The 24,154-nt window shown below is 51.7% G+C and overlaps 1 protein-coding gene and 2 long non-coding RNA genes across 7 annotated transcripts in view; 1 reads left to right on the forward strand and 2 right to left on the reverse strand.

The window, feature by feature from the left end:
- Positions 1 to 2,110: 2,110 nt before the first annotated feature.
- On the reverse strand, positions 2,111 to 6,796 carry LOC127483527 (uncharacterized). Its single transcript, XR_007909891.2, has 2 exons — positions 6,054 to 6,796; positions 2,111 to 5,622 (listed from the first exon to the last, which is right to left on the reverse strand). It is a non-coding gene; the product is annotated as an uncharacterized lncRNA (long non-coding RNA).
- A 10,331-nt stretch (positions 6,797 to 17,127) lies between these two features.
- Positions 17,128 to 23,659, reverse strand: IL10 (interleukin 10). Of its 3 annotated transcripts, XM_008268045.4 has the most exons (6): positions 23,343 to 23,659; positions 22,403 to 22,462; positions 22,012 to 22,164; positions 21,052 to 21,117; positions 20,029 to 20,059; positions 17,130 to 17,534 (listed from the first exon to the last, which is right to left on the reverse strand). In XM_008268045.4, the coding sequence occupies exons 1-6, from the start codon at positions 23,505 to 23,507 to the stop codon at positions 17,413 to 17,415; spliced, it is 597 nt and encodes a 198-aa protein (XP_008266267.1). In that variant the 5' UTR covers positions 23,508 to 23,659; the 3' UTR covers positions 17,130 to 17,412.
- The window catches only part of LOC127483528 (uncharacterized), a 37,217-nt gene continuing 35,097 nt past the window's right edge, over positions 22,035 to 24,154 (forward strand). For all 3 annotated transcript variants that reach the window (XR_011381392.1, XR_007909893.2, XR_007909892.2), the window contains exon 1: positions 22,035 to 22,158. This is a non-coding gene — a long non-coding RNA (uncharacterized lncRNA). The remainder of the gene's footprint in view (positions 22,159 to 24,154) is intronic.

A 24,154-nucleotide genomic window follows, 5' to 3' on the forward strand; every position in this document is an offset into this window, starting at 1 on the left:
AGAAGGAAGGGGACCGTCACGGCCTAGGCAGGCACAGTCAGGGATCTCTGCAGTGCTCGGCTCCTTCTGCTTCCTGTGGCTTCCAGGACGTCACACTCTCCCTTCTCCTTTTACCTTTCTGGCTGTTCTTTCTTGGTCGCCATTGCTGGTAGCCCGTCCTCAACCCAGCCATGAAATGCTGTGTTTCTCGGTGGTTTAAGTGTCTTCTCCTTCTATGTATTGTTATTATCGTCATTATTATTGTTCTTTGCTGAGTGAGCTGATTTCCTCTCCCAAGGCTGCAGTTACCATTTATATCCTGATGACGACAGAGTCTTGTGGAACTGTCTCTTGCCATCCAATTAGATGCCTCTACTTTTTTTTTTAAAGACTTTTATTTATTTTATTTGAGAGATAGAGTTACAGACAGTGAGAGGGAGAGACAGAGAGAAAGGTCTTCCTTCTTTTTTTTTTTTTTTTTTTTTTTTTTTTTTTTGACAGGCAGAGTGGACAGTGAGAGAGACAGAGAGAGAAAGGTCTTCCCTTGCCGTTGGTTCACCCTCCAATGGCCGCCGCTGCAGCCGGCGCAGCGCGCTGATCCGATGGCAGGAACCAGGATCCAGGTGCTTCTCCTGGTCTCCCATGGGGTGCAGGGCCCAAGCACCTGGGCCATCCTCCACTGCACTCCCTGGCCATAGCAGAGAGCTGGCCTGGAAGAGGGGCAACCGGGACAGAATCCGGCGCCCCGACCGGGACTAGAACCCGGTGTGCCGGCGCCGCAAGGTGGAGGATTAGCCTATTGAGCCACGGCGCCGGCCGAAAGGTCTTCCTTCTGTTGGTTCACTCTCCAGATGGCCGCTACGGCCGCAGCTGCGCCGATCTGAAGCCAGGGGCCAGGAGCTTCTTCCTGGTCTCCCACACAGGTGCAGGGGCCCAAGCACTTGGGCCATATTCTATTGCCCTCCTGGGCCACAGCAGAGAGCAGGATTGGAAGAGGAGCAACCGGGAATAGAACCGGCACCCATATGGGATGCTGGCACCATAGATGGAGGATTCACCTAGTGCGCCACAGCGCCGGCCCCTAGACGCCTCTACTTAGCTTATCCCAACTAAGCGTATCCAACATGGAGCTCTTCATCTTCCTCTTGAAAACCTAGGTCTCCCCTGAGGTTTCCAGTCTCAGCAGACAGCACCGCCATCTGCACACGTGTCCAAGACGTCCTTCCCTGCCCTCCTCCAGCCAGGCACCGAATCGGATGGACTCCACGTTTGAACTAGCTCCCAAGTGTGTCTGTGGAATTCACTCTTCATTCCCGTTGCCACGACCTCGGTTCAGAGCACTGTCTGGTGTTCCGGTTTTGGCTTGGGTTAGAGTAGCAGCTTCTGAGTTGGTCTCCCAGCCTGAGGCCTTTGTCGCCTCCAACTCACTTTTCGTATCACAGCCACAGTGCAAAGAGGGTCATGTATGGCCGCTGCGTATCCCCAGCCTCTCCAGGATGTGAGTCAGCCTCCCTCACGTGGCCCACCAGCGACTGCCTGCTCCGGTGCCTGCTCAGCTCGCAAGCCTCACGTCTCTTTCTTCCCTCTGCTTTCTCTCTGCCCCTCCCTTTCCTCCTCCCTGCACACAGTTCCTCTCTTACTTTGCCTAATTCATTGAAACTCAGATTTTAGGTTCAGCAAAAATGTCCTTTCTTTTGGGGAGTTCTTTCCTGGCCTAGTTAGCCTGCTCTTGTCAGTGGCTCGTCTTCCACGTTGCGGGAGTCTGTGTGCTGAAACTGATGTGCCGTGTGTGATTGGCAGCCTCGGCATTGGGCGATGCCTGGACTCCACACACTTTGTTCCCCATCTCTGCCTCCTGGATTGCAAGTTCTTCATTTGATTCTCTGTTGCAAGCCTGGCGTGCAGGAAGTGCTCATATTTGTTGAATGAATGGCTCCGTTTTCAGAGAGATATGGCTAATTGGAGTGCATACAAGAAATACGGAAAATGTTCTAGAAAGCACCCCTTTTACAGAATAAGCTAAGTACTGAAGAATTATTGTGGAGAAATGAAGAATTAGAATGGCTAGAATAGCGACCTTGAATATTTGCAGGGCTGTCATGTTGGAAATGGAATATATTATTCTATTCTGTTTTTTTTTTTTTTTAAGATTCATTTATTTGAAAGGCAGAGTGACAGAGAGGGAGAGACAGACAGAGCTCTGTCATCTGTTGATTCATTCCCCAAGTGGTTGCAATGGCTGGGACTGAGCCAGGCTGATTCCAGGAGCCAGGAACTCCATATGGGTCTCCTACATGGGTGGCAGGGTCCCAAACACTTGGATCAGCTTCTACTGCTTTCCCAGGTGCATTAGCAGGGAGTTGGAATGGGAGCGGAGTGGTGGGGACTCCAACCAGCGCTCCAATGGGGCGCCAGCACTGCAGGTGGTGGCTTAACCCATTATGCCACAATTCTAGCCCCTATTATTCTATCTTATTCCCGAAAGCACAACTGTAATTTGAAAGCAAGTCATAGGGAAAGAAATTTGGGGTTGATAGTAAAATTGAAAGAACTTTTCAATAAGGAGCTGAGCAGAAATGAAACTGGTGGCACCCAAAATAATGAGCTGCGCCTCAGTGCAAACACCGAAGTCTGAGCCAGGTGTCCATCTGCAGGGTCGCCACGGGTGACAGTGTGACAAGGGAACCTTTGGGAGTGACAGCCTGTGATTTTATGACTATGGGGAAGTTTATTTTTCGGTTGAGCTTGGGCATTTGCTTAATGCTTCTTTGTGCTGGGCACTGTTGGGGACACAGGGCTGCACTCATCCCTGCCCTCCAAGGTGCAGTGGTTAGGTTTTGAGGGGCAATGTCAAGTTCATGGGGGTCAGTAAAGAAGGCAGAGCCTTGCCAAATATCACCCCGCAGCCATGTGTGCCGTGCAGAGAATGGTCTTGCTCTGGGGTGGAGGGATTCCCAAAGAGGAGGGGCTGGAAATGCCCTTGGAGGATGGGAGAGGCCTGGAGAGGAGGATCCACTTCAGGGGATGAACGGTGATGCGAGGACCTGTGGGAGAAGCAGACGAGGCCGGGGACCCAGGCAGGTGCACGCCACGCCTTTTATTCCCAGCCTCCAAGCCCGCAGTTAGCTCTGTAAAGCTCCGGCTTCCTTAGCTAAAGCTGATGAGGAAGATGGGCCAGGGAACTTGCTGAAAGCCAGGAGTTATGTCCTGGTGAAAGGGGATGGACTCCTTGCCTCCCCAGCTCCTTCAAAGATTTGGGGTTCGCTGGATGAGTCAGAAGTGACTCAGCTGCTCAGAAGCAGGGAGTAGGGGAAGCCCCAGGATTGAGGCTGCCGGACTGTTTGTAACCCAATAGCTCACATCTCTTTTTTGTATATACTTCTGGCTGCGAGTAAATGAAAACCCAATTAACAGTGGTGTAATCACAAAGAAGCTGATCATCTCGCAGACTGAAAGTGCTGAGATGATTCTCATCCAGGACCGCTTCATCTCATGGGGTCAACAAGGTCAACAGGGTCCAGTGACTTTCCACTACTTTATTCCTGTTTTCTGCTGAGTGAGCCCAGGATGGCTTCAGCAATTCCAGGCTTCAAGTGTAGACAACACAGAGAGGCAGAGGAAAAGCCCAGTTTCCCTGCTCTTAAGAGTAATGAGAATATTTCCCAGCAGGCTCTCGTTCCTGGAGGGACTCCGGTCCCTCCTCCTTTCTCATTGGCCAGGTAAGATCATAAACTTTTTGCTAAGTCAGTGCTGGACAAGTGAGAGGCAGTGAATTCCCAGCTCCCCTAGACCCCAGCGATCTCAAGGTTCTTTGTCATGAGAGAATGGGGGAATGGGAGCCAACAGTGACGGCCTCATTTTCCTAATAAGGATACTTGGCTCTTCAGGTTTGGCAGAGACCAGGCGACACGTCCGTTGCTACCCGCCTTCCTGCAGTAGGCGTCCTAGTCAGGGTGTGCCCACCGTGCTGGGGCGCCTGTGGCGGATTGGTGTGGCCCGAGATTCTCGCTGGAGCACTAGGTAGGGTTCAACCAGATGATATTGAATCAGGCTCACAGCACTGCACCTCGTGTAAACTTCATCTCAGATCTGCAAGGCAAGGCTTATTATTCTCACCTTCAGGTCGGGAACTAAGGTGGGATGGCTTATGCAAGGTCTACAGTAAGTGGTAGAGTGGAGATCTGACATAGGGTTAGTCTAAATTTTCCTCCCACATGTGTCTCACTAGCTCTTTCCTCCAGCCTAAGAACTTCTGTGAGGCTAGGAACAAATCAGGCAGTCCTACCTACGTTTGCCCTTCTCAAATATCTTTGACTAGGCACCAGATTTTTTTTAAAGGGTTTGTTTATTTGAGAGGCAGAGTTACAAGGAGAGAGAGGGAGAGAGCGGCCTTCCATCCACTGGTTCATTCCCCAAGTGGCTGCAAGGGCCGTAGCTGGGCTGATCCAAAGCCAGGATCCAGGAGCTTCTTCTAGATCTCCCTCATGGGTGCAGGGACCCAAGCACTTGGGCCATCTTCCCCTGCTTTCCCAGGTGCATTAGCCGGGAACTGAATAGTAAATGGAGCAGCCAGGACTTGAACCATTGCCCCTATTGGATGCCATAGGCAGAGGCTTAACCTACTAAGCCACAGCATCAGCCCAAAGAACCAGATTTTTTAAAAAAATTTCAATCTGTGATGGATCATCATTTTTATAAAATAGTAAAGAGAATTACTAGGAAAATGAGTGAAAATATAATAAAGATATATGAAATATAATCTCCATTTTAAATTGGTCTATCAACTACAAAAATATTCTGTCAAGTTACTGTAAGGTCCTCTAAAAACTTTTTTCAAAAAAAATTTTTTGTTGTTTATTTGGAAGGCAGAGTGGGAGAAAGAGAGAGAGAAAGAGAGAGAGAGAGGGAAAGAGGGAGAGAATGATGGAGAGAGACCTTCCATCTGTTGGTTCACTCCCCAAATGCCCATAGCAACCAGGGCTGGAGCCAGTAGCTGCATCCGGGTCTTCCATGAGGTAGCAAGGAGTCAGTAACTTGAGCCGCCACCTGCACTTCCCAGGGTGGCATTAGCAGGAATGTGGACTGGGAACAGAGGCGGGACTCCATTTCAGGTACTCCTATGTGGGATGAGGGCATCCCAAGTGGCAGCTTAACCCGCTGTGCCACACTGCTCACCCCTCTAAACACTCTTGCTTCTTGCACTTATCTTGCTACAGACTGCTAACAAACAGCCGTGGGCTGATCTTCAGTCCACACTGGGCAGACGGATTTAGGCCGTCTTTGCCTCTGTCCCCTCCCTAGAGGATGGCACAGGATCCTCGACGTGTGATGCCTCAGCTGACATGAGGGTTGGGAAAATCACTGGTCGTAATCTCGCCCCGTTCATCAGAGGAAGAGGTTAGATACTGCACAGCTGTTTTCCTCGGGACTTCTATTTCCACGAAGAGAGTTGCCTTCGAACATTTGCTGTTGGTGATTTTGATTTTCCATCCTTCTGCTAAGTAGGAAAGAGACTGAGCTCAGTGGTGAGGTGTGAGATGGGAGAGACCCAGGAGGTCAAGGACCTGAAGCCACAGGAGAGGTCCCTGTTAGGAGATGTGCTGGAGGTTCCCAGCAGGATGTGTCATTGAATGATGATTCATCCTGACAAAACAAAACAAAACAAACACCAAACTTCTTGATTTGAGTGACTCTAGGGCTGTGTGTGGTTAATGCTTGGATATTTATTTTTCTGACGTAAAAGTGACTTCAATGCCTAAGATATATTTAGGAACATGTAGCCCCTTTCATTTGTTAGGAAAGTCCAGTTATCCTGGGGAGTCTTTCCAAGAGATCTACATTTATTCCCCTCTAAGATTTAGGAAACCTAAGATGATCAGTTGCCCAGCTCATGAAGCTCTGAGAACTACGTGTGCGAGGATCAGAATCCCCCAGAGGCTCCAGGACCACTATCTCCTCCGTCTACCCCTGTTTCACACATGATTTGAGCGCCTGCCCCGCAGTCTTCTTTCTTCTGCCTTGACTGACCCCCTGCTGCCGCCCGATGGAGGGCTGTGCCCTTGTGGGCGACTCACCTGAACCGTGACTCCTCCGTTCCGTGACTTCATGGTTCCGACGGCGGCTTCCTCTGCCGCTACGCAGTCATTTGCTCTGCTGATCGCAGTCTGACTTTTGCCGGAGCTGCTCTGTCTCCAGGCCTCTTCGTTCAGGCGCTGCCGTCTGCACAGCCCCCTTCCCGTGGGATCAGCTCCGCCCAGCGCAGCTGTTCCGTGCCTCCATGATCGGAGTCCCAGTGCTTAGGCTTGTCTCCATGACTGCCCCCTTATCAGCTCTCTCTGGTCTTTGTGTCTCTCCTAACCTCCTTACACTCTCTCCTCCTTATCCACTCTTCCAAGGGACAGCAGAAATCACCCAGTGGATACAGTATCAATTTCCTGCCAACAGGTCTCTCTGTACCAGCCTGCTCTGCACTGCCTGCCCCGTCCCCCTTCCTGTTACAGGGTGGAGGTGTCTTCCTCACTTCAGAGGTAATTCTTTCCTCTACCTGCACCCTCTCTGCTGCTTTCCAAGGAACCTGACTTCAGTTCTTCCACCTCAAGCCTCTATCGTCAACTGCTTCTCTGTGGGCCCAGTGTCTTGAAAGAATTGTCCACAGTTATCATCCCATTTTTCCACCTCATATTTCCCGTGCGAGTCAAGAGTGGTCCCCACCTGTGGTCTTAGCTGGCCTCCACATGGCATCTGTTCCGTGACTACTCTTTTTCTCTTTCAAGCTTTCGTTTATTTATTTGAAATAAATAAGAGGAGAGAGAGAGAGAGAGAGGTCATCCTTCTGCTGGTTCACTCCCCAGATGGCCGCAACAGCCGGAGCTGTGCCGATCCGAAACCAGGAGCCAGGAGCTTCTACTGTGTCTCCCCCGTGGGTGCAGGGGCCCAAGGACTTGGGCCATCTTCTATTGCTATCCCAGGCCATAGCGGAGATCTGGATTGGAAGTGGAGCAGCCAGGACTTGAACCAGCGCCCATATGGGATGCTGAGGTCTCCCATCCTTAGGCAGCAGCTTTACCCACTACGTCACAACACTGGCCCCAATAAATACTTTCCATCTACTGTTTCACTACCCAAATGGCTGCCACAGCCAGGGTTGGGTCAGACGGAAGTCAGGAGCAGGAACTTCTTCCAGGTCTCCCACGCAGGTGCAGGGACCCAAGCACTTGGACCATCCTCTGCTGCTTTCCCAGGTTCATTAGCAGGGAGCTGGGACTTGAACCTGCCCACAGGGCATGCTGGTGCTTTATCTGCTACACCACAATGCTGGCCTTGACTATTTTCTCTTTCTTGGGATAGTTTCTCCCCTTGTCCTCAGGGATGCACTGTCTCCTGGTGTTACTTTTCACCATTCAGGACTCTCTAGGACTCTCTTTAAGGAGTTCCTTTGTCGGTTTTTCCTGTCTAGGTTCTCCATAGCTTCATTCTGGGCTTGCTTCTCTTTGGCTCTACTCACTCTCTACTCTCCCTTTGCTGCTGTGGTTTGAGTAGGGTTTTCTTTCCTTTTTTTTTTCCCAAAGATTTTATTTATTTGAGAGGCAGAGTTACAGACAGAAAGGTCTGGTTCATTCCACCAAATGACTGCAATGGCCAGGGCTATGTCATGCCAAAGGCAGGAGCCTGGAGCTTCTTCCAGTTCTCTCACATGGGTGTAAAGGCCCAAGCATTTGGGCCATCTTTCACTGCATTCCCAGGCCATAAGCAGAGAGTTGGATTGGAAGAGGACGCAGCTCAAACTGACACCTGTATGGGGTGTAAGCGCTGTAGGTGGAGGCTTAGCCAAGCATGCCACAGAGCTGGCTCCCCTGGCTTTGCTTGTATGTGTGTGTGTTTTAAGATTTATTTGTTTATTTGAAAGGCAGAGAGAGAGAGACAGAGAGACAGAGAGAGACAGAGACATCTGTCTTCTGGTTTACTCCTTAAATGGCCACAACAGCCCAGGCTGGGCCAGGCCAAAGCCATCCAGGTCTCCCACATGTGAGCAGGGGCCCAAGCACTCGGACCATCTTCTGCTGCTTTTCCAGGCATGTTAGCAGGGAGCTGGATAAGAAGTAGAACAGCCAGCTGGGACTTGAACTGGTACTTACGTGGGATGCTGGCATCACAGGTGGGGGCTTAACCTGGTGCGCCACATCGCTGGCCCCTGGATTTGGTCTGAGTGTGTCTTCGCAAGGTTCATGTGCTGGAGTTCAGTCCCCATTGTGAGGCTTTGAAAGGGTGGAAATTTACTCTGATGATGGTGTTGAGAGGTGCAGCCTGGGGAGGTAAGATTAGATGATGCCCTCGGGCTGGGGCCACCATGATTGCATCCTGCTGGCTTTATTAGAAGAGAGAGCCCAGAGTGTAGAGGAACAAGCATGCGGTCTCTACCACGTGATACCCTGCACCACCTTGGGACTCTGCCAGCAAGAAAGTCATCCCCAGGTACAACCCCTCAACCTTGGACCAGAGCTGAAGCCCAAGTGAAGCTCTTTTCTTTTTTTTCTTTCTTTTTTTTTTTTTTTTTGACAGGCAGAGTGGACAGTGAGAGAGACAGAGAGAAAGGTCTTCCTTTGCTGTTGGTTCACCCTCCAATGGCCGCCGCAGCCAGCGCACCGTGCTGATCCGATGGCAGGAGCCAGGTGCTTCCTCCTGGTCTCCCATGGGGTGCAGGGCCCAAGCACTTGGGCCATCCTCCACTGTACTTCCTGGCCACAGCAGAGAGCTGGCCTGGAAGAGGGGCAACCGGGACAGAATCTGGTGCCCCGACTGGGACTAGAACCCGGTGTGCCGGCGCCGCAAGGTGGAGGATTAGCCTAGTGAGCCGCGGCGCTGGCCTGAAGCTCTTTTCTTTAAGAAGCATCCCATCTGTAGTGTTTTCTTGTTGGCAACAGAAAACTCAGGATCTTGGTGCCCTTATCCACTCCTGTGTGTCCCTACCATCTTGGTGTCATTGACGCCCATGCAATTCTCTCCAGATGAGAGCTCCGCGTCCATCTGACCACTCTGGGAGTCTTCACTTGAGTCTCAGTGGCACCTTCAACTCAGCAGGGCCAAGTAGAAGACGACACCTGCTTCTCCTCCACCCAGCATCTCAGGGCAGAGGAGTGGGGTGCACCTTGGCCATCACCCACTCTCCCCTAAGCAGCTGCTGAGTGTCTACCCTCACCTTCTCTCAGTTCCTCTTTTTTGATTTTTTTTTTTATTTGACAGATAGAGTTAGACAGTGAAAGAGACAGAGAGAAAGGTCTTCCTTCCATTGGTTCACCCCCCAAATGGCCGTTACAGTTGGAGCTACACTGATCCGAAGCCAGGAGCCAGGTGCTTCTTCCTGGTCTCCCATGCCGGTGCAGGGGCCCAAGCACCTGGGCCATCCTCCACTGCCTTCCCGGGCCACAGCATAGAGCTGGACTGGAAGAGGAGCAACCAGGACTAGAACCCGCCACCCATATGGGATGCCGGCGCCACAGGTGGAGGATTAACCAAGTGAGCCACGGCGCCGGCCCCTCAGTTCCTCTTTATTGCCACCTTTGTTCACTCTACAGCTTCCTCCTGTCTGGCCTGGAAGCACAGGGCACTTAGATGGTCTCACTGAGAAGGTGTACGCTCTCCTCTCCAACACAACTTCCAGCAGCTTCCCCTTGCCTATACAGTCTGAAACTTCTGCCATGGTCTCCCATCCCCGAATGATTCAGTCCTTGCTCATCTCTCCAGGCTCATCTATTTATTTATTTATTCTAAAGGTACAGTGACAGAAGGAGAGAGAGAGAGAGACAGAGAGAGATAGAGAATCTTCCATCCTCTGGTTTACTCCCCAGAGACTGCCACAGCCACAGCCAGGTCTGGGCCAGGCAGAAGCCAGGAGCTTGGAACTCCATCCTGGTCTCCTATGTGGGCTGTAAGGGCCCAAGCACCCAGGTCATTATCTGCTGCCTTCCTAGGTGCATCAGTAGGAAGTTGGATCTGAAGTGGGGCACCTGGGACTCGAACTGGCACTTTGATATAGGACGCTGGAATCACAAGCAGCGGCTTAACCCACTGTACCACAGCGCTGGCCCCACTCTGAACTCATCTTTAAAACTTCCCCCATGCCCACCCCACAAAAAATACCATTCAATGGGGCTGGTGCTGTGGCGCAGCGGGTTAAAGCCCTGGCCTGAAGCGCCAGCATCCCGTATGGGCGCCGGTTTGAGTCCTGGCTGCTCCTCTTCTGATCCAGCTCTCTGCTATGGCCTGGGATAGCAGTTGAAGATGGCCCAGGTCCTTGGGCCCCTGCACCCACATGGGGGACCCAGAGGAAGCTCCTGGCTCCTGGCTTTGGATCAGTGCAGCTCTGGCCATTGCGGCCATCTGGGGAATGGACCAGCAGATGGAAGACCTCTCTCTCTGTCTCTACTTCTCTCTGTAACTCTTTCAAATAAATAAAAATAAATCTTTAAAAAAAATACCATTGGCTCTGTGATTCATCATTTGATTCCTTAAACAGTTTAAGTTCTATGAGACAGGATGGAGAAGCCAGAGGGCCCTGAGTCCAGCTCTGCTGTGAATTGGAGGAAATGTACCCGCACTTTGCAGACACAGCCCCTGCCCCACCCCGCCCCACTGGCCACGGTTTGAGTTCTAAGTGTCTTTTTTTTTTTTTTTCTTGTTTATTTGACAGATAGAGTTAGACAGTGAGAGAGACAGAGAGAAAGGTCTTCCTTCCATTGGTTCACCCCACAAATGGCCACTACAGCTGGAACTACGCTGATCCGAAGCCAGGAGCCAGGTGCGTCCTCCTGGTCTCCCATGCCGGTGTAGGGGCCCAAGCATTTGAGCCATCCTCCACTGCCTTCCCGGGCCACAGCAGAGAGCTGGACTAGAAAAGGAACAACCGGGACTAGAACCTGGTGCCCATATGGGATTCTGGTGCCACAGGAGGAAGATTAACCAAGTGAGCTATGCGCCGGCCCCCTCTAAGTGTCTTTTAAATGTGCATTTCACTCTGCCTTCTGTCACTTCCTTCTTCACTTGGCCGGCTCCCATCCACCCTTCATCCAGGCCGGAAGACACTTTTTGGGGGAAGCCTGCCCTGACCTGGGGCCAGGTTACTTGCTTTGCTAAACTTCCCACTTCTTAGTACTGGAGACCATCACCATCATAATAAAAGGGTGCAGCTAACTTTATCATGTCTGCTTCCTGCGAGGGCAGGATCAATGGCTGCCTTATTTTTGGCCTTTTCTTCAGCCCCCGATATAAGACCTAGAGCTTCATGGGTCCCAAATAGACAAATATTTATATCCTAAAAGTTCTGAATTGGGGCAAAGGTCAAGGAGAAGTCGGCCTGCCTCTGGTTTGATTTCAGTCTCGACTTCGAGGGACCCGCATGTAAAGATTATGATGTAAGGGATCAGATGAATGATTTCATCTGGCACATTAGCCACAGTTCAGTCCTGGTAGAGGGCCATGGCAGGGTCAGGCCGGGAAAGTGACAACCCCCTCCTCTAAGTAATCCAGGAACTCTTCAAATGGGCGTGGGATCCTGGGTTGCATTCTGAGTGAGTGCCGAGCTCTGTTACAAAATGGCTCCGTGATCTTGCAAAACGGCTTTCCCTCCCCCCCTCTTTTTTTTTTTTTTTTCCAAACAATGTATGAAGGAAAGATCAGAGTAGTAATTCGAATGGTCATAGTTTAGATTTTTTTTTTTTTTTTTGACAGGCAGAGTGGACAGTGAGGGAGAGAGAGACTGAGAGAAAGGTCTTCCTTTTCCATTGGTTCACCCCTCAATGGCTGCTGTGGCCGGTGCACTGCGCTGATCTGAAGCCAGGAGCCAGGTGCTTCTCCTGGTCTCCCATGGGGTGCAGGGCCCAAGCACTTGGGCCATCCTCCACTGCACTCCTGGACCACAGCAGAGAGCTGGACTGGAAGAGGAGCAACCAGGACAGAATCCGGCGCCCCGACCCAGACTAGAACACTTTGTGCCGGTGCTGCAGGTGGAGGATTAGCCTATTGAGCCGTGGCACCAGCCATAGTTTAGATTCTTATCATGCAAAACAATGATGGAAAATGAGGACCTCTGAACAAAGTTCAGTTTCGTCATCAGATAAAGCTTTCGGCTCAGTTAACCTAGCTTCTATTTAATGGCGTGTGTAACCATCGCTCAAATAGCAGTGAACCATCTATGTTAGCAGGTTACTGGATTTATGCAACTCCAACTGGCTATAATTCATGTAGATTTCTTTACCGCGCCAAGCATTCCTGAGGCCAAATCATGAAATTGAAATCAGAGTTCAAAACAAAACAAAAACAATGGGTTTCTCTTTCCCTCCCAAAGAGAGGGCTGAGCCCCCTTCTCCTTCCACCCAGAAATGGGGCGGAGGCAGAGGAGGCCTTGGAAGGAAAGTCCCAGCGGTGTACAAAGTATGCCCCGTTCTTTCTTATGGTCACAACACCTGTCTTTCCACCTGGTCCCATGTAAGCAATCCCTCCGATGTCTAGTGGAGGTGTTCTCAGGGAGTATTTACGCTGTGCTGGGAGCATCACACACATTCGTGCCCTATGAGGTTTTCTCGCCACAATTCCTTACCAGGAATAATGGTCCTCCGTGTCACAGAGGAGACTAGTGAGGTAGCAACGTCCCACCGCCATGCAGCTGCAGGTGAGTGGAAAGCCCAGGGCTAGAGCTAAGGTGCTTCAGCCTCTGGAGGCTGGGCAAGGCCCCCGGGCTGTGCAGAGAGAGCTGAGTTGTGCTTCTTCCCCCCGGACTGGGATCTCCCTGTGTCTTCTGCAGCCAGGGGGCCAGGGAGGCTCTGGAAGCTCTGTGCACCTTGGCTGCTCAAGGCTGCCGGGAGGGAGGAGCTGTGGGTGATACACAGGTGGCTGGGACGCTGTCTGGAAAGTTACCTGTGCAGACTGCAGACAGGGGTGGGTCCCCAGGAGGGCCGGTGGGAACGGGCTGGCTGGCGGAGGGAGTCAGAGGCTGGGGGCTTGAACAGAGCATCAGCTCATCGAACTGAGTTGCTCTGCAGCCTTCACCACGCTATTCGTGTCCAGCCTGACTATTGTAAGCTGTTTTGGAAAGTGGGCGTTCAGCCTAGCAGTAAAGATGCCCACGTCCTATCAGGGAGCACCTAGGTTTGCCTCCTGGTTTCAGCTCCGGATTCCACCTTCCTGCTAATGTAGATCCCTGGGAGGCATCGCAAGGAACTGGGCTCCTGGCACCCACGCAGGAGACCTGGTGTGAGTTTCTGGCTCTCCAGATGTTGCAAGCATTTGGGGAGTGAAAAAGCGAACAGGGGCCCCCTGTCTCTCAAATAAATCCCTACAAACTTGCAACGCATTACAAAATATTTTGGCTGTCTAGAATTTCTCGAGAGAAAGAACGGCATCAGCGTGAGGCAACTTGTCTTTCCACGAGCGGATTGGACTCCAGCCAGCCAGCCAGAGTGTCTTCCTTCCTTCCTTCCTTCCTTCCTTCCTTCCTTCCTTCCTTCCTTCCTTCCTTCCTTCCTTCCTTTCTTTCTTTCTTTCTTTCTTTCTTTCTTTCCCTCCCTCCCTCCCTCCCTCCCTCCTTCTTTCCTTCCTTCCTTCCTTCCTTCCTTCCTTCCTTCCTTCCTTCCTTCCTTCCTTCCTTCCTTCCTTTGACAGGCAGAGTTAGACAGTGAGAGAGAGAGAGACAGAGAGAAAGGTCTTCCTTCCATTGGTTCACCCCGCAGGTGGCCGCTATGGCCGGTGCACTACACTGATCCGAAGCCAGGAGCCAGGTGCTTCCTCCTGGTCTCCCATGCGGGTGCAGGGGCCCAAGCACTTGGGCCATACTCCACTGCACTCCCTGGCCACAGCAGAGAGCTGGACTGGAAGAGGAGCAACCGGGACAGAATCTGGAGCCCCGACAGGGACTAGAACCCGGGGTGCCGGCGCCGCAGGCGGAGGATTAGCCTAGTGAGCCGTGGCACCGGCCTGGAAGTGCTTTTCAATGAGTCTGTGCAGACGTAGCGGGGAGGCGATTGGGAAATGGGTGATTTTCATTAGACTTTTTCATATTTTGGAAGTTGTCACGAGACAGCCGCAAGTGCCTTCCCTCTAGTAACCCCAGGCTGGAAGCCGTTTTCAGACCCGCTGCCTTATTTTATCAATGCGAAAACGGAGTCCCAGGCAGGCTCAGTAAGATCTCCAAGGCATCCAGTGAGCTAGCGCCTAAGAAGATCGCGGACCCCACAAGTCACCTGGTACCCACAGGCCCCTCAGAGACTGAGAGCTCGCTGGCTTACTCTGGAGACAGCTCTGCAGGTTGTGAAACTGCCAAGATCCTCCCGCTGTTTTAGGTCCTGGGTTTATATCCTTATGACCCAGATCCTACTTCCTGGGAGGGTCACATCTGCTTTCCCCCAAGGGGTCCCCGTGAGACCCACCCTGGCAGGTGTTCTGAGTGGGGAGCCTGGCGTCTCTTCCTGAGCCTTCTCTTTTCTTCCTCTCCAGTCTCAGCCTCTTCCTTCTGGATTGTGCCTCACTTCCAGGGGGAAAAACCTGTTTGCTGTCTCTCTGTGCATGGCTCTACATCATCGTCACAAATGCCAGGAGCTTCCCTCCTTGGTCCCACACCCCTCACCTTAGAGATCCGCCTTCTCCCTGTCATACACTAGGCTGGGAGGGGCAGAGCAGGCCTGGGAGGAGAGGGGGTGGTTTCTCTTCTCAGAGAACAAAGGTTCCTTGCCATCTCCTCCCCACGAATTCCCAGCCACACCTCATTCTGCGCTCTTTCCAGAATGCATGTATAGCTCATACCTGAGAATGCCTTTGGCCGGTATCCCTGGTCCCATCAGACACCACCATAGCCTGGAGGAGGTAAACAGAAACTCATTGTATGCTGGTTCTGCAGGCTGGGAAGTGTGAGCTCCAGGCAGGCCAGGCAGGTTTCCCACTGAGTCTTCTTCCCTCGGCCATATGGAGGTGGGTTGCTCATCTGGCCTCTTCTTTGAGTGCATTTAAGGGGTGAAGAGGAGAGAGTAAGCTCTCTTCTCCTAAGGGTGCTGGGTCCATCACAAGGCCTCTGCCCTCACGACCTTGTCAAACCCTGATCTCCCACTGAGGGGCCCTCTTTGAGATATCATCACTTTGAGAGTTAGGCTTTCAGTATTGACAGCTGGGGTGGGGGACACAAACAGGCTGTAGGACCTGGGAAGAATCTTTAAATTTTATTTTCTTCTTATTTATTATTTGTTTATATGAGAGAGAGAGAGAGAGAGAGAGAGAGAGAGAGAATAAGAGCTCCCATCTGCTGGTTCACTCCCTAGATACTCACATGGCCAGGGACGGCAGAGGTGGACGCCTGGAGCCAGGATCCTAGTCCAGGAGTCTCACGTGGGAGGCAGGAACTCCATTACCTGAGCCATCACCACTGCCTCCCAGGGGCTGCACTGGCAGGAGAGCAGAGTCACCAGACTGACATGGGAATCAAACCCAGCTGCTCCAATGTGTTATGTGGACATCTTAACTACTGGGCTAAGTGTTACCGGAGAATGGCAGGGTTCTTGTCTTCGCGCAAGAAAGATTTCAGGCGTAAGACAGTAGTGGGAGGTAAAATAGCAAGGTTTATTAGGGAAGGGACATCCTTAAGGATGGATGGGCACCTCTCCAGACAGAGCCTGAGGGAGAGTGCCCAATCGCTCGGACTGGGGGGGGGGGGGCAAGGTTACATGGTTGAGTGGAGAGATTACACCTGGGCAGGCCAACGGGCGGCTCAGCGGAGAGGCAGAGGGCTGAGCGCGCAGTCCGGTTGAGGCCGGGGGGGGGGGAGGGTTTAAGGAGATAGGTTTTTGTCTTCACATCTCCTCCTGAAACAAAGGATTTTATGGATGTAGATATTAAGAAGCTTCTATCTGAGTTTTCCCCTGAAGGTATCAGACAGGAGGAAGCCTAGCTGGTGCCATCCTGGGTTCAGAGGAAGGGTGAGCAGGACCCCCTGGAGAATGGGGATCCAGAGCAGGGTATTTGAAATGCAGATACTGGGCTCATCTGGAAGGTTATCAGGCAGAAGAGGCGGGGACCCCCACCTGGCAGGTTATTGGGTAGGAGAGGGCAGTCAGGATGCGAACACTGGGCTGCCCCTGAAACTTTTATTGGGATGACTTTGAGATGCAGATGCATATGCTGGACATAGATGTCTTTTCTTTTCTTCTTCTTCTTCTTCTTCTTCTTCTTCTTCTTTTTTTTTTTTTTTTGATGTTTTTTCTTTAGGTCTTTATGTCACACACACATAAGCTCATATCTGACTTCCTACCTAACAGAATCTGGTTTCCCTTCCCTTGAACGTGGGCTGTACTGGCCTGCTTCTAACAAGTAGAAGTGATGGTCCTCCAAGGTACACTCACTTCCTCCTTATTCTCTCTTGGATCATTGGCTCCAGGGAGGATGGCGGCCATGTTGGGAGGATGCTCAAGGAGCCGTGTGGAGAGGCTCAGGTGGCAAGGACCCATGGCCCCCTGCCAATTGTCATGTGAGTGAGCCCTCTGAGGCATGAGTCCGGTGCCCCACTGAAGCCTTCAACTGCCTGCAGCCTCCTTAGAGATCTTGAGCCAGAAGTCCTCGTTTTCAGCCTCAGGCTATGACCTACTGAAATGGTGAGATAGTAAATGTTTCTTGGTGTGAGTGGCTAAGTTTGGGGTGCAGCAATGGCTAACTAATACAAAGGAAAAGTCGTCTTACGCAGTCATCAACTTTCCATTCTCTATGGCTGGTTCAACTTATCAACATTTCTCCTGTTTCTGAATGACCAACAGATCAAAAGAAGAAGAGAAATGAAAAATGTCTTTGGACAAATGAAAACGGACACACAGCAGACTGAAAACAGTATCTCAAATTTTAATGAGGCCGGCGCCGTTGCTCAATAGGCTAATCCTCCACCTTGCGGCGCCGGCACACCGGGTTCTAGTCCCGGTCGGGGCGCCGGATTCTGTCCCGGTTGCCCCTCTTCCAGGCCAGCTCTCTGCTATGGCCAGGGAGTGCAGTGGAGGATGGCCCAGGTTCTTGGGCCCTGCACCCCATGGGAGACCAGGAAAAGCACCTGGATCCTGGCTCCTGCCATCGGATCAGCGCGGTGCGCCGGCTGCAGCGGCGGCCATTGGAGGGTGAACCAACAGCGAAGGAAGACCTTTCTCTCTCTCTCTCTCTCTCTCTCACTGTCAACTCTGCCTGTCAAAAATAAAAAAAAAAAAAAATAAAAAAAAAATTAAAAAAAAAATTTTAATGAGTCATAAAAATGGCATTAGAAAAGAATAATGGGTGTGGGTGTGTGTGGCAGTGGGCTAAGCCGTTGCTTGGGGTGCCTGCATCCCATATCAGAGTGCCTGGGGGGAATCCTGCCTTGGCTTCCAATCCAGCTTCTTGCTAATGCACACCCAGGGAGGCAGAGATGACGGTCCAAGAACTTCAGTCCATGCTACCCGTACGGGAGACCCGGATGGAGTTCTCCTGGCTTCTACATGGCCCAGCTCCAGTTTTTACAGGTATTTGAGGAGTGAACCAGTGGATGGAAGATTCCCTTGCTCTGCCTTTCAAATAAACAAAAATAAATAAATAAATCTGAAAAAAGGGGGAATGATACAGTCACTGCATATGATATATAAGTTATCATAATCCTTGAGATAATGAACTCTCATTTAATAGCTATATTACTAAAGATAAACTACATAACTTTTCTGGGCCTCATTTTCATTATATGATACATGGAGCTATCAATAGTTCATACTTCATAGCTTTACATAACATATGAACTAATATAGAGCAAGTACTTAGCAAAGTATTTGACAAACAACTTTAGTCCATGTTTGTATTATTACTAGCATAAATAGCACGTGTACTGAAACACGGATATGCATAAAGAGATGACTGGGAGGACACACCGAGCCTATGTATTCCCCAGGGTTAATGGATGATCAATTCATGGATTAATAGAGTCATCCAAAAAGCTTGAACTTCAAATGTGACTGATAGCAAGTTGTTATTGAACCCTAATAAAGCAAATATAATACTGAATAAAAAAGTCACATTTCTTAGCTTACAGAAATATAGGAATAATAATCACTTTACAGAAAATAGCAATAATAAGGCCACAATAGGATTCTTCAAAAAGTTCATGGGAAATGAGTATAATGAAAAAAGCTGTGTATGGATTTTAATTCTTTACACTAAAATAAACTTATTTTTAAATTCCATTTTCCATGAACTTTTTGAAATACTCCTATGAGGTATGACAGATACGTATATCGCTAGTGCCCAATCAGTTGTAGCTGTTGCTGACACCTTATTGGCTCTACAGCTTGTCCAGGTGATGCCAATCTCATTGCCCCCTGCCTGGCAGGAAGCCCCGCCTTCCCGAACCTTCTCGCAGGCCAAGGCACTACTCATGACTTCTTTAGCTCAGCATAGGCAGCTTCAGGCCTCTCTCCTCGCCTCCCACCAGTCTCCATTCTTAACCTTTCATCTCAGAATTTCAGCTTTGATGCGTCCCACTTCCTTCCTATGGTTACTTTAACCGAAGTGAGTCAGGTCTTACCGAAAAAGTGACCACAATCAGTCAGCTCCCAGCCTCCCCTGGGCTAGGGCTGCCTGGGCAGGACGTAAGGGGAGCATTTACTCAGCCCACTCTTTCCCCTTCTCTCCCCTAAGTCACGGGGCCTCGAGTAGGGCTTCCCCAGCCGCCATGCCCCTCCCAACAGACCGCAGCCTGAAGCCAACCTCACACTCGTCTGATAGCTCAGGGCGGGGACAGAAAGAGTGGCGGTCTGGTCCCTGGTATCCCAGCCAGCGGACTAATTCGCTTGTATTCTGCTCTGTCGGGTCCAGCCCTGCTCTCTTGCCCCTGACTGAAGCTCAGAGAGGATTTGGTAGGAGTGTTAAGTTGGGATCACTGAAAAGAACCAGCCGTACGTGCCAAGACAACGGTTGGCGTTGTCTTCACACCCACATGCCCCGGGCGAGCCAGCGTCACCCCCTGGAGCCCTGGAGCTTCAGCAAGTACAAAAACACTAGAAAACTCCCCCTGCCCGACTCTCTGACTGTGGTACGTACAGAAGCTCCCCCTTAGCCTTGTCAGTCAGCTCAGTCTTTAGGGACTCAGGGAGAAATCCTTAAAGAATTGAGCGATGAGAAGACCTGGGTGGTCTTTGCTCTTGGCTCTGGAAGTGAGAAGAGCTTTTCCTGTGCACGCAGGTTGGAGCCCCTCTGTCTCCTGGTCAGGGGAGCTGGCTGCCTGTCTTTGGACTGCAAAATTCCGCCACCCATTCTGAGTCAGATAAGAGGCAACAGACACCATTACATGACTTGGATGAGCTCCATTTGTTTATTTAAAAGTAAAATCTGCTGAGAAGACAGACAAACAATATAACATTCCCAGAGGAATTGAATCACTTTTAGTTAAAACTGAGTTCTATTAGAACCAACTTGAGGGTGTTATAAATAAGGGGTTGAAGATCGAGGTCAGGAGCCTCCCTCTGAGCTGCCGGAAGGGTCACCACCCAAGGGGCTTCCGGGTCTCTCTTCCTAAGAGGCTAGGAGTCTCTGGAACACTCGGAGAGCCCAGGTCCGGGCTCCAGAGGGTAAGAGGGAGCTCGGCTTAGGAGTTAGAAAGTGTGGTCAGGCACAGAAGGAATGGAAGCCTCAGTCGGCTCCCCAAGGCACATTTTTCCCTTTCACATAAATTATAATTTCTCCTAAGACACTCAAATCCCACAGGGCATCACCCCATGGGAACAGCTTAAATGCAGGTGAAAATAATAAATACTGAAAAAATTATAATAGTGGGCTTCTTTCTAAAGAGTTCACAGAGAAGCTCGGTAAATAAATAGGATCGGGAGCTGAGGTATCAGAGGTAATAAATATTGAGAGGTACAACAGCTTTCCAAGGTGCTGGGTCAGCTGACCCAGGGTGTGCAGGTCCCTAACTGATGTCCTAGACTCTAGCCGAGTTGCCATCCTGGGGCTTTTAGCTTTTTATCTTCATTGTCATGTAGGTTTCTATGTAGTTGATGAAGATGTCAAACTCACTCATGGCTTTGTAGACGCCTTCCTCTTGCAGCTGTGGGGGAAGGTGAGAGTCACTTTGTTAAAACCTCTTCTAAGCATCTTCACTCCGAGGGGCATGGCCCTGGGTGGAGGGGAAGGTCAGAGCCTGGGAACCCAAGCCCAGCTGTGTTGGGGGAGGCTGTGCACTGGCCTGCATCTCCTCCCAGCCAGCAGCACTGCTGGCAGGTGGCAAGAGGCACAGTCGCCTGGCAAAGCAGAGCTTTGGCGTGGTGCCTGTTCAACAGTTTTAAAGGTCACGCATCCGCACGCTGCCTGCTTATGCAGCATTTGATGCAAAGATATTAGAGGAAGCGTTTTGAAGACAAGACAGAAAGGAGGAGGGAAGGGGCCCGTTGAAAATCTGTGCTCTCTCACCCATGGACGGAGCAGGCCCTGCCCTGCTGCCCTGGCTTACTGTCAGGGGGCCCATGCCCCCTGAGGATGGCACCAGCCCAGAGTCTGTCCCCAGGCCACCACGGGAACACAGGACACAGCCTCTGGGAAGCAGGGCTGAAGCAGCAAGGGGCTGCTGGAGGGGTGGAGCCCCTTGAGGGCTGGAAGTTGACATTCTCAGCACCCCAGCAAGTGTGACAGACAGATGGAAAGCGACTCAAGGCCCCTCCAGGCACGGGGATGTTCTGCTCCCTGCCCGCTCTGAGTTTGGGGAGTCCAGGCTGAGCCCCACATCTACTTGGATGTGCACAGTCACGTGTCAGCTTTCTGCACGTGTGGGTTCAGCCCCGAGTCTCAACGAGGTACTTTCTGTACTTTCTGTTTCCTTTGTCACTCTCCCCAGCTGCTGGCTGGCTCCCGGGGTTCAGACTGCCTGGTCGGCCCGCCCCGCAGGCCTGCCAAGGCGGGGAGCAGTCATTTAGAAACCCCCAAAGACACTTCACAGAAAACAAATGCTCCCTGCTGCCTGAAGCAGTGACACTGCCGGGTTCCCACACTGCCTGGGGCCGGCGACTCCCTGCAGCGCCCGGGGCATCACCTGCCCAGGCTCACCTTGCTGAAGGCGCTCTTCACCTGCTCCACTGCCTTGCTCTTGTTTTCACAGGGGAGAAATCGGTGCTGGGGGAGAAAAGATTAAGTGTTAATGACCTTGGCTGTCAGCCCCTGGCGGACCCCGGCTGGCCAGATGTACCCTGAGAAGAGCCCACTGTCAAAGCTCCCGGGGACAACAGGGCTGAGTCCCTGGAGCGGAGCTGTTGCGTAGGAGAGGCTCAGGTGTTTGCCAGGCTGGGGTAGGACCCAGGGCTGGGCTCCTCCTGCAGAGCCCTCCCAGAGTCTGCTGGGCTGCAGAGGGGGCTCAGTGGAGTCGGGCCCTTTCCTGACTCTCAGTCTCAGCCGCCAAGGACTGCTTGTAGGCGCTCAGGAATTGGAGACACAGTCACACCTGGGGCACCGAGCCCTTCACCTAGCTCTCCGTCCGTCCTGTCTAGCATCAGTGAGAGACCGAAGGAGACTGTCTGGGGTGAGGGTACCATTTCAGTGGGAGAAATAAGTTATCTGGAAGAATTATTCCTGATGCCAGCCTGGGGACACCGGTTGCCCTGGCCCTTCTGGAACACCAGGGAAATCCTGCCAGCCAGTCTGCCCCACTTGGAGCTTGGCTTGCAGGGTCCAAGAATAAGAGGTGAGCTGGGAGTCTTAGCTCCCCGTCCAAGGCGTGGGTCCAACAGGACCCCAGGAGCCCCGACTGAAGCTCCAAGCCACTTTCGGGAGGAGAGAGGGGAGTAGTTAATAAGCCACAAATGACTCACAAATAACAGGAAAGCTGCTTGCATATCTTCACATGTAAATGCCCAGCAGCTGCCCCCACCCCCTCTGGGAGAGAAATGAGCAAGAGCTCATACCCCAGGCTTGCCTTGCACCCTTCCAACTCACAGCCTGCCTGCCTGCCTGTGCCCGTGCGCCCCGGGGCGGCAGGAGGCGGCCGCCTGGGGAGAAGCGTCTGCTACTCACACATTGCCGCAGCCTCAGCCTGAGGGTCTTCAGGTTTTCCCCCAGGGAGTTCACGTGCTCCCTGATGGCTGGACTGTGGTTCTCAGCTTGTGGCATCACGTCCTTCAGGTAAAACTGGATCATCTCCGACAAGGCTTGGCATCCCAGGTAACCCTACGGGCAGCAGCCAAGGCGGTAGGTGAGCGGGAGGAAGGGCTGACGCGACGCTACCCCTTGAGAACACAGCTTTGTCCCTGGGGCCTAGTCCTTTGTAACCCTCCGGCTGAGTGCTGAGTTAAGATCTTTGACTTCTCCTTTTGCGAGCGAAGGAAGCAAACCCCGCTCCCCCGCAGCGCCTCCCTTCCCTTAATCATGCTGCACCCTCCTCCCCACCCCCACCCCCGCCTCTCACCTTAAGGTCCTCCAGCAGGGACTCGGTTAACAACATGCTGTTCAGCTGATCCTTCGATTGCTGCAAGGAGAGCCAAAGGAGAGTGAACCCGAGGTTTAGAAAGAGACCGGACATGCGTGCCTGGCTGATGCCCTTTTGTGTTGCAGGCGTTTTGATTGTTAATCAAGGTAGCTAGCTCCGAAATAGAGAGTTTTAAAAATCAGGAATCCATAGTGCTGGAGCCATTCGTTAAATCAGGTCCTCTCCCTTGGAAATCAAGTGAGATATATATATATATATATATATATATATACACACATATACATATATATATATATAATTTTTTCCCTCCAAAGCTTTGCCTCTGTCCCCATCTGCTTCCTGCAGCAGAGCCACCTGAGGCTCTGGAGGGCCACCTATGTCAGCCCCTAGTGCCCTGAGTCCCTCTCAGGTCCTGCTGCTTCTGTTCCTTCTCCGCTCTGTGGACACCCAGCTCCAACCCTGAAAGGTCTCTGGCAGCAGGAAGCCCCCCCAGCTAACATGGATTTCCTCCCCGAATGCTGCTCCCCATGCCATCAGCCCCTCAGGTCGGGAACCTTGGGAGGAGAGGCAATGATGTTCTCCCTGGAGAACAACTCCACCTCCAATCACAGCCTCGATTTCTCCCAGTCAACACAGAACTGGACTCCAGCAGAATCCTAGAAAAAGTTCTGAGCATAGAAGAGATGGTCCATTCACCATGTAGGCTCAGCTTTTCATGCACATTTGTGGCATCACCTGGACTTATCTGAACTCCCTGAACCCACGGCTTGACCTAGGACTGTCTGAAGAATTCAAGTTTGAGGGGACTGGGTGCTGGAGGAGGAGAAAGAGGGGAGATGGTTCTTCTTCTGGCCCCTGCAGAAAGCCTAGTTCAGGCAGCCCCAGGAAGAGACAAAGGACAGGAGGGCATCATACTCACAAAGAAAGTCTTCACCCTGCCAAAGGCAGCACGGAGCTCGCGGAGCATGTGGGGCAGGCCGCCTGGAAAGTGAATGCAGCTGTTCTCAGCAGGGGTGTCCTGGCCTCGGCTGGCCCCTGTCCCACCCAGGAAGACCAGGCAACATAGCAGAGCTGAGCTGAGCATGGTGGAACTCTGCCTGCTTCTACGAGTCCGCCTTGTGGTTTGCTTTTGCAAGAGCAAGCCCCTGATGTGTGGACCTTCACACCCTTGTCCCCCTTTATATTTGTGAGGCTCCTCACTCACAGTGTCACAGTCACAGATTTCCTGGCAAAGGTTCTGATTAGAGCTCCTCCCTCCTCTAGATCTCTCCAAGTTTGCATTGGTTGAACTTAAAGTTTTCAATTTTTGCATTGTAAGCAAAAGGACTGGTTGAAGTTGAACTTCTGCATTACAGCTATTTTTAGGATTGGCTACCTCTCTCTCTTTTTTTAAAGTAATTTTCAGCGTCTCATTTGAAACAGTTGATTTCCTGGGGAGAACAGCTGTGGGTTCCACTAGCATGTTCCTAGGTCACAGTGACGTGCGTAAGTTGCCTGTTCAAGACGCTGGCATTGAGAAATAATCGGGTTCCCCCCACCCAACCTGGGTTGACTATTCCAGATTTCTCCTTGCTGACTTGACAAGTCACCTTAGCCCCCTGGGCCTCAGTTTCCCCAAGTGAAGATCAAATGTTCAAAGAGCTTGGTTTCCTAAGGGACAGGTGAGGTCAGGGGTGGCTCTAGCTCCTTCCGTAGCCCTGGCTCTTCTGAGATTCTAGAGCCCCTGTTTCC

Source organism: Oryctolagus cuniculus, chromosome 13 (genome assembly GCF_964237555.1).
Source record: "Oryctolagus cuniculus chromosome 13, mOryCun1.1, whole genome shotgun sequence".
Taxonomy (NCBI): Eukaryota; Metazoa; Chordata; class Mammalia; order Lagomorpha; family Leporidae; genus Oryctolagus; species Oryctolagus cuniculus.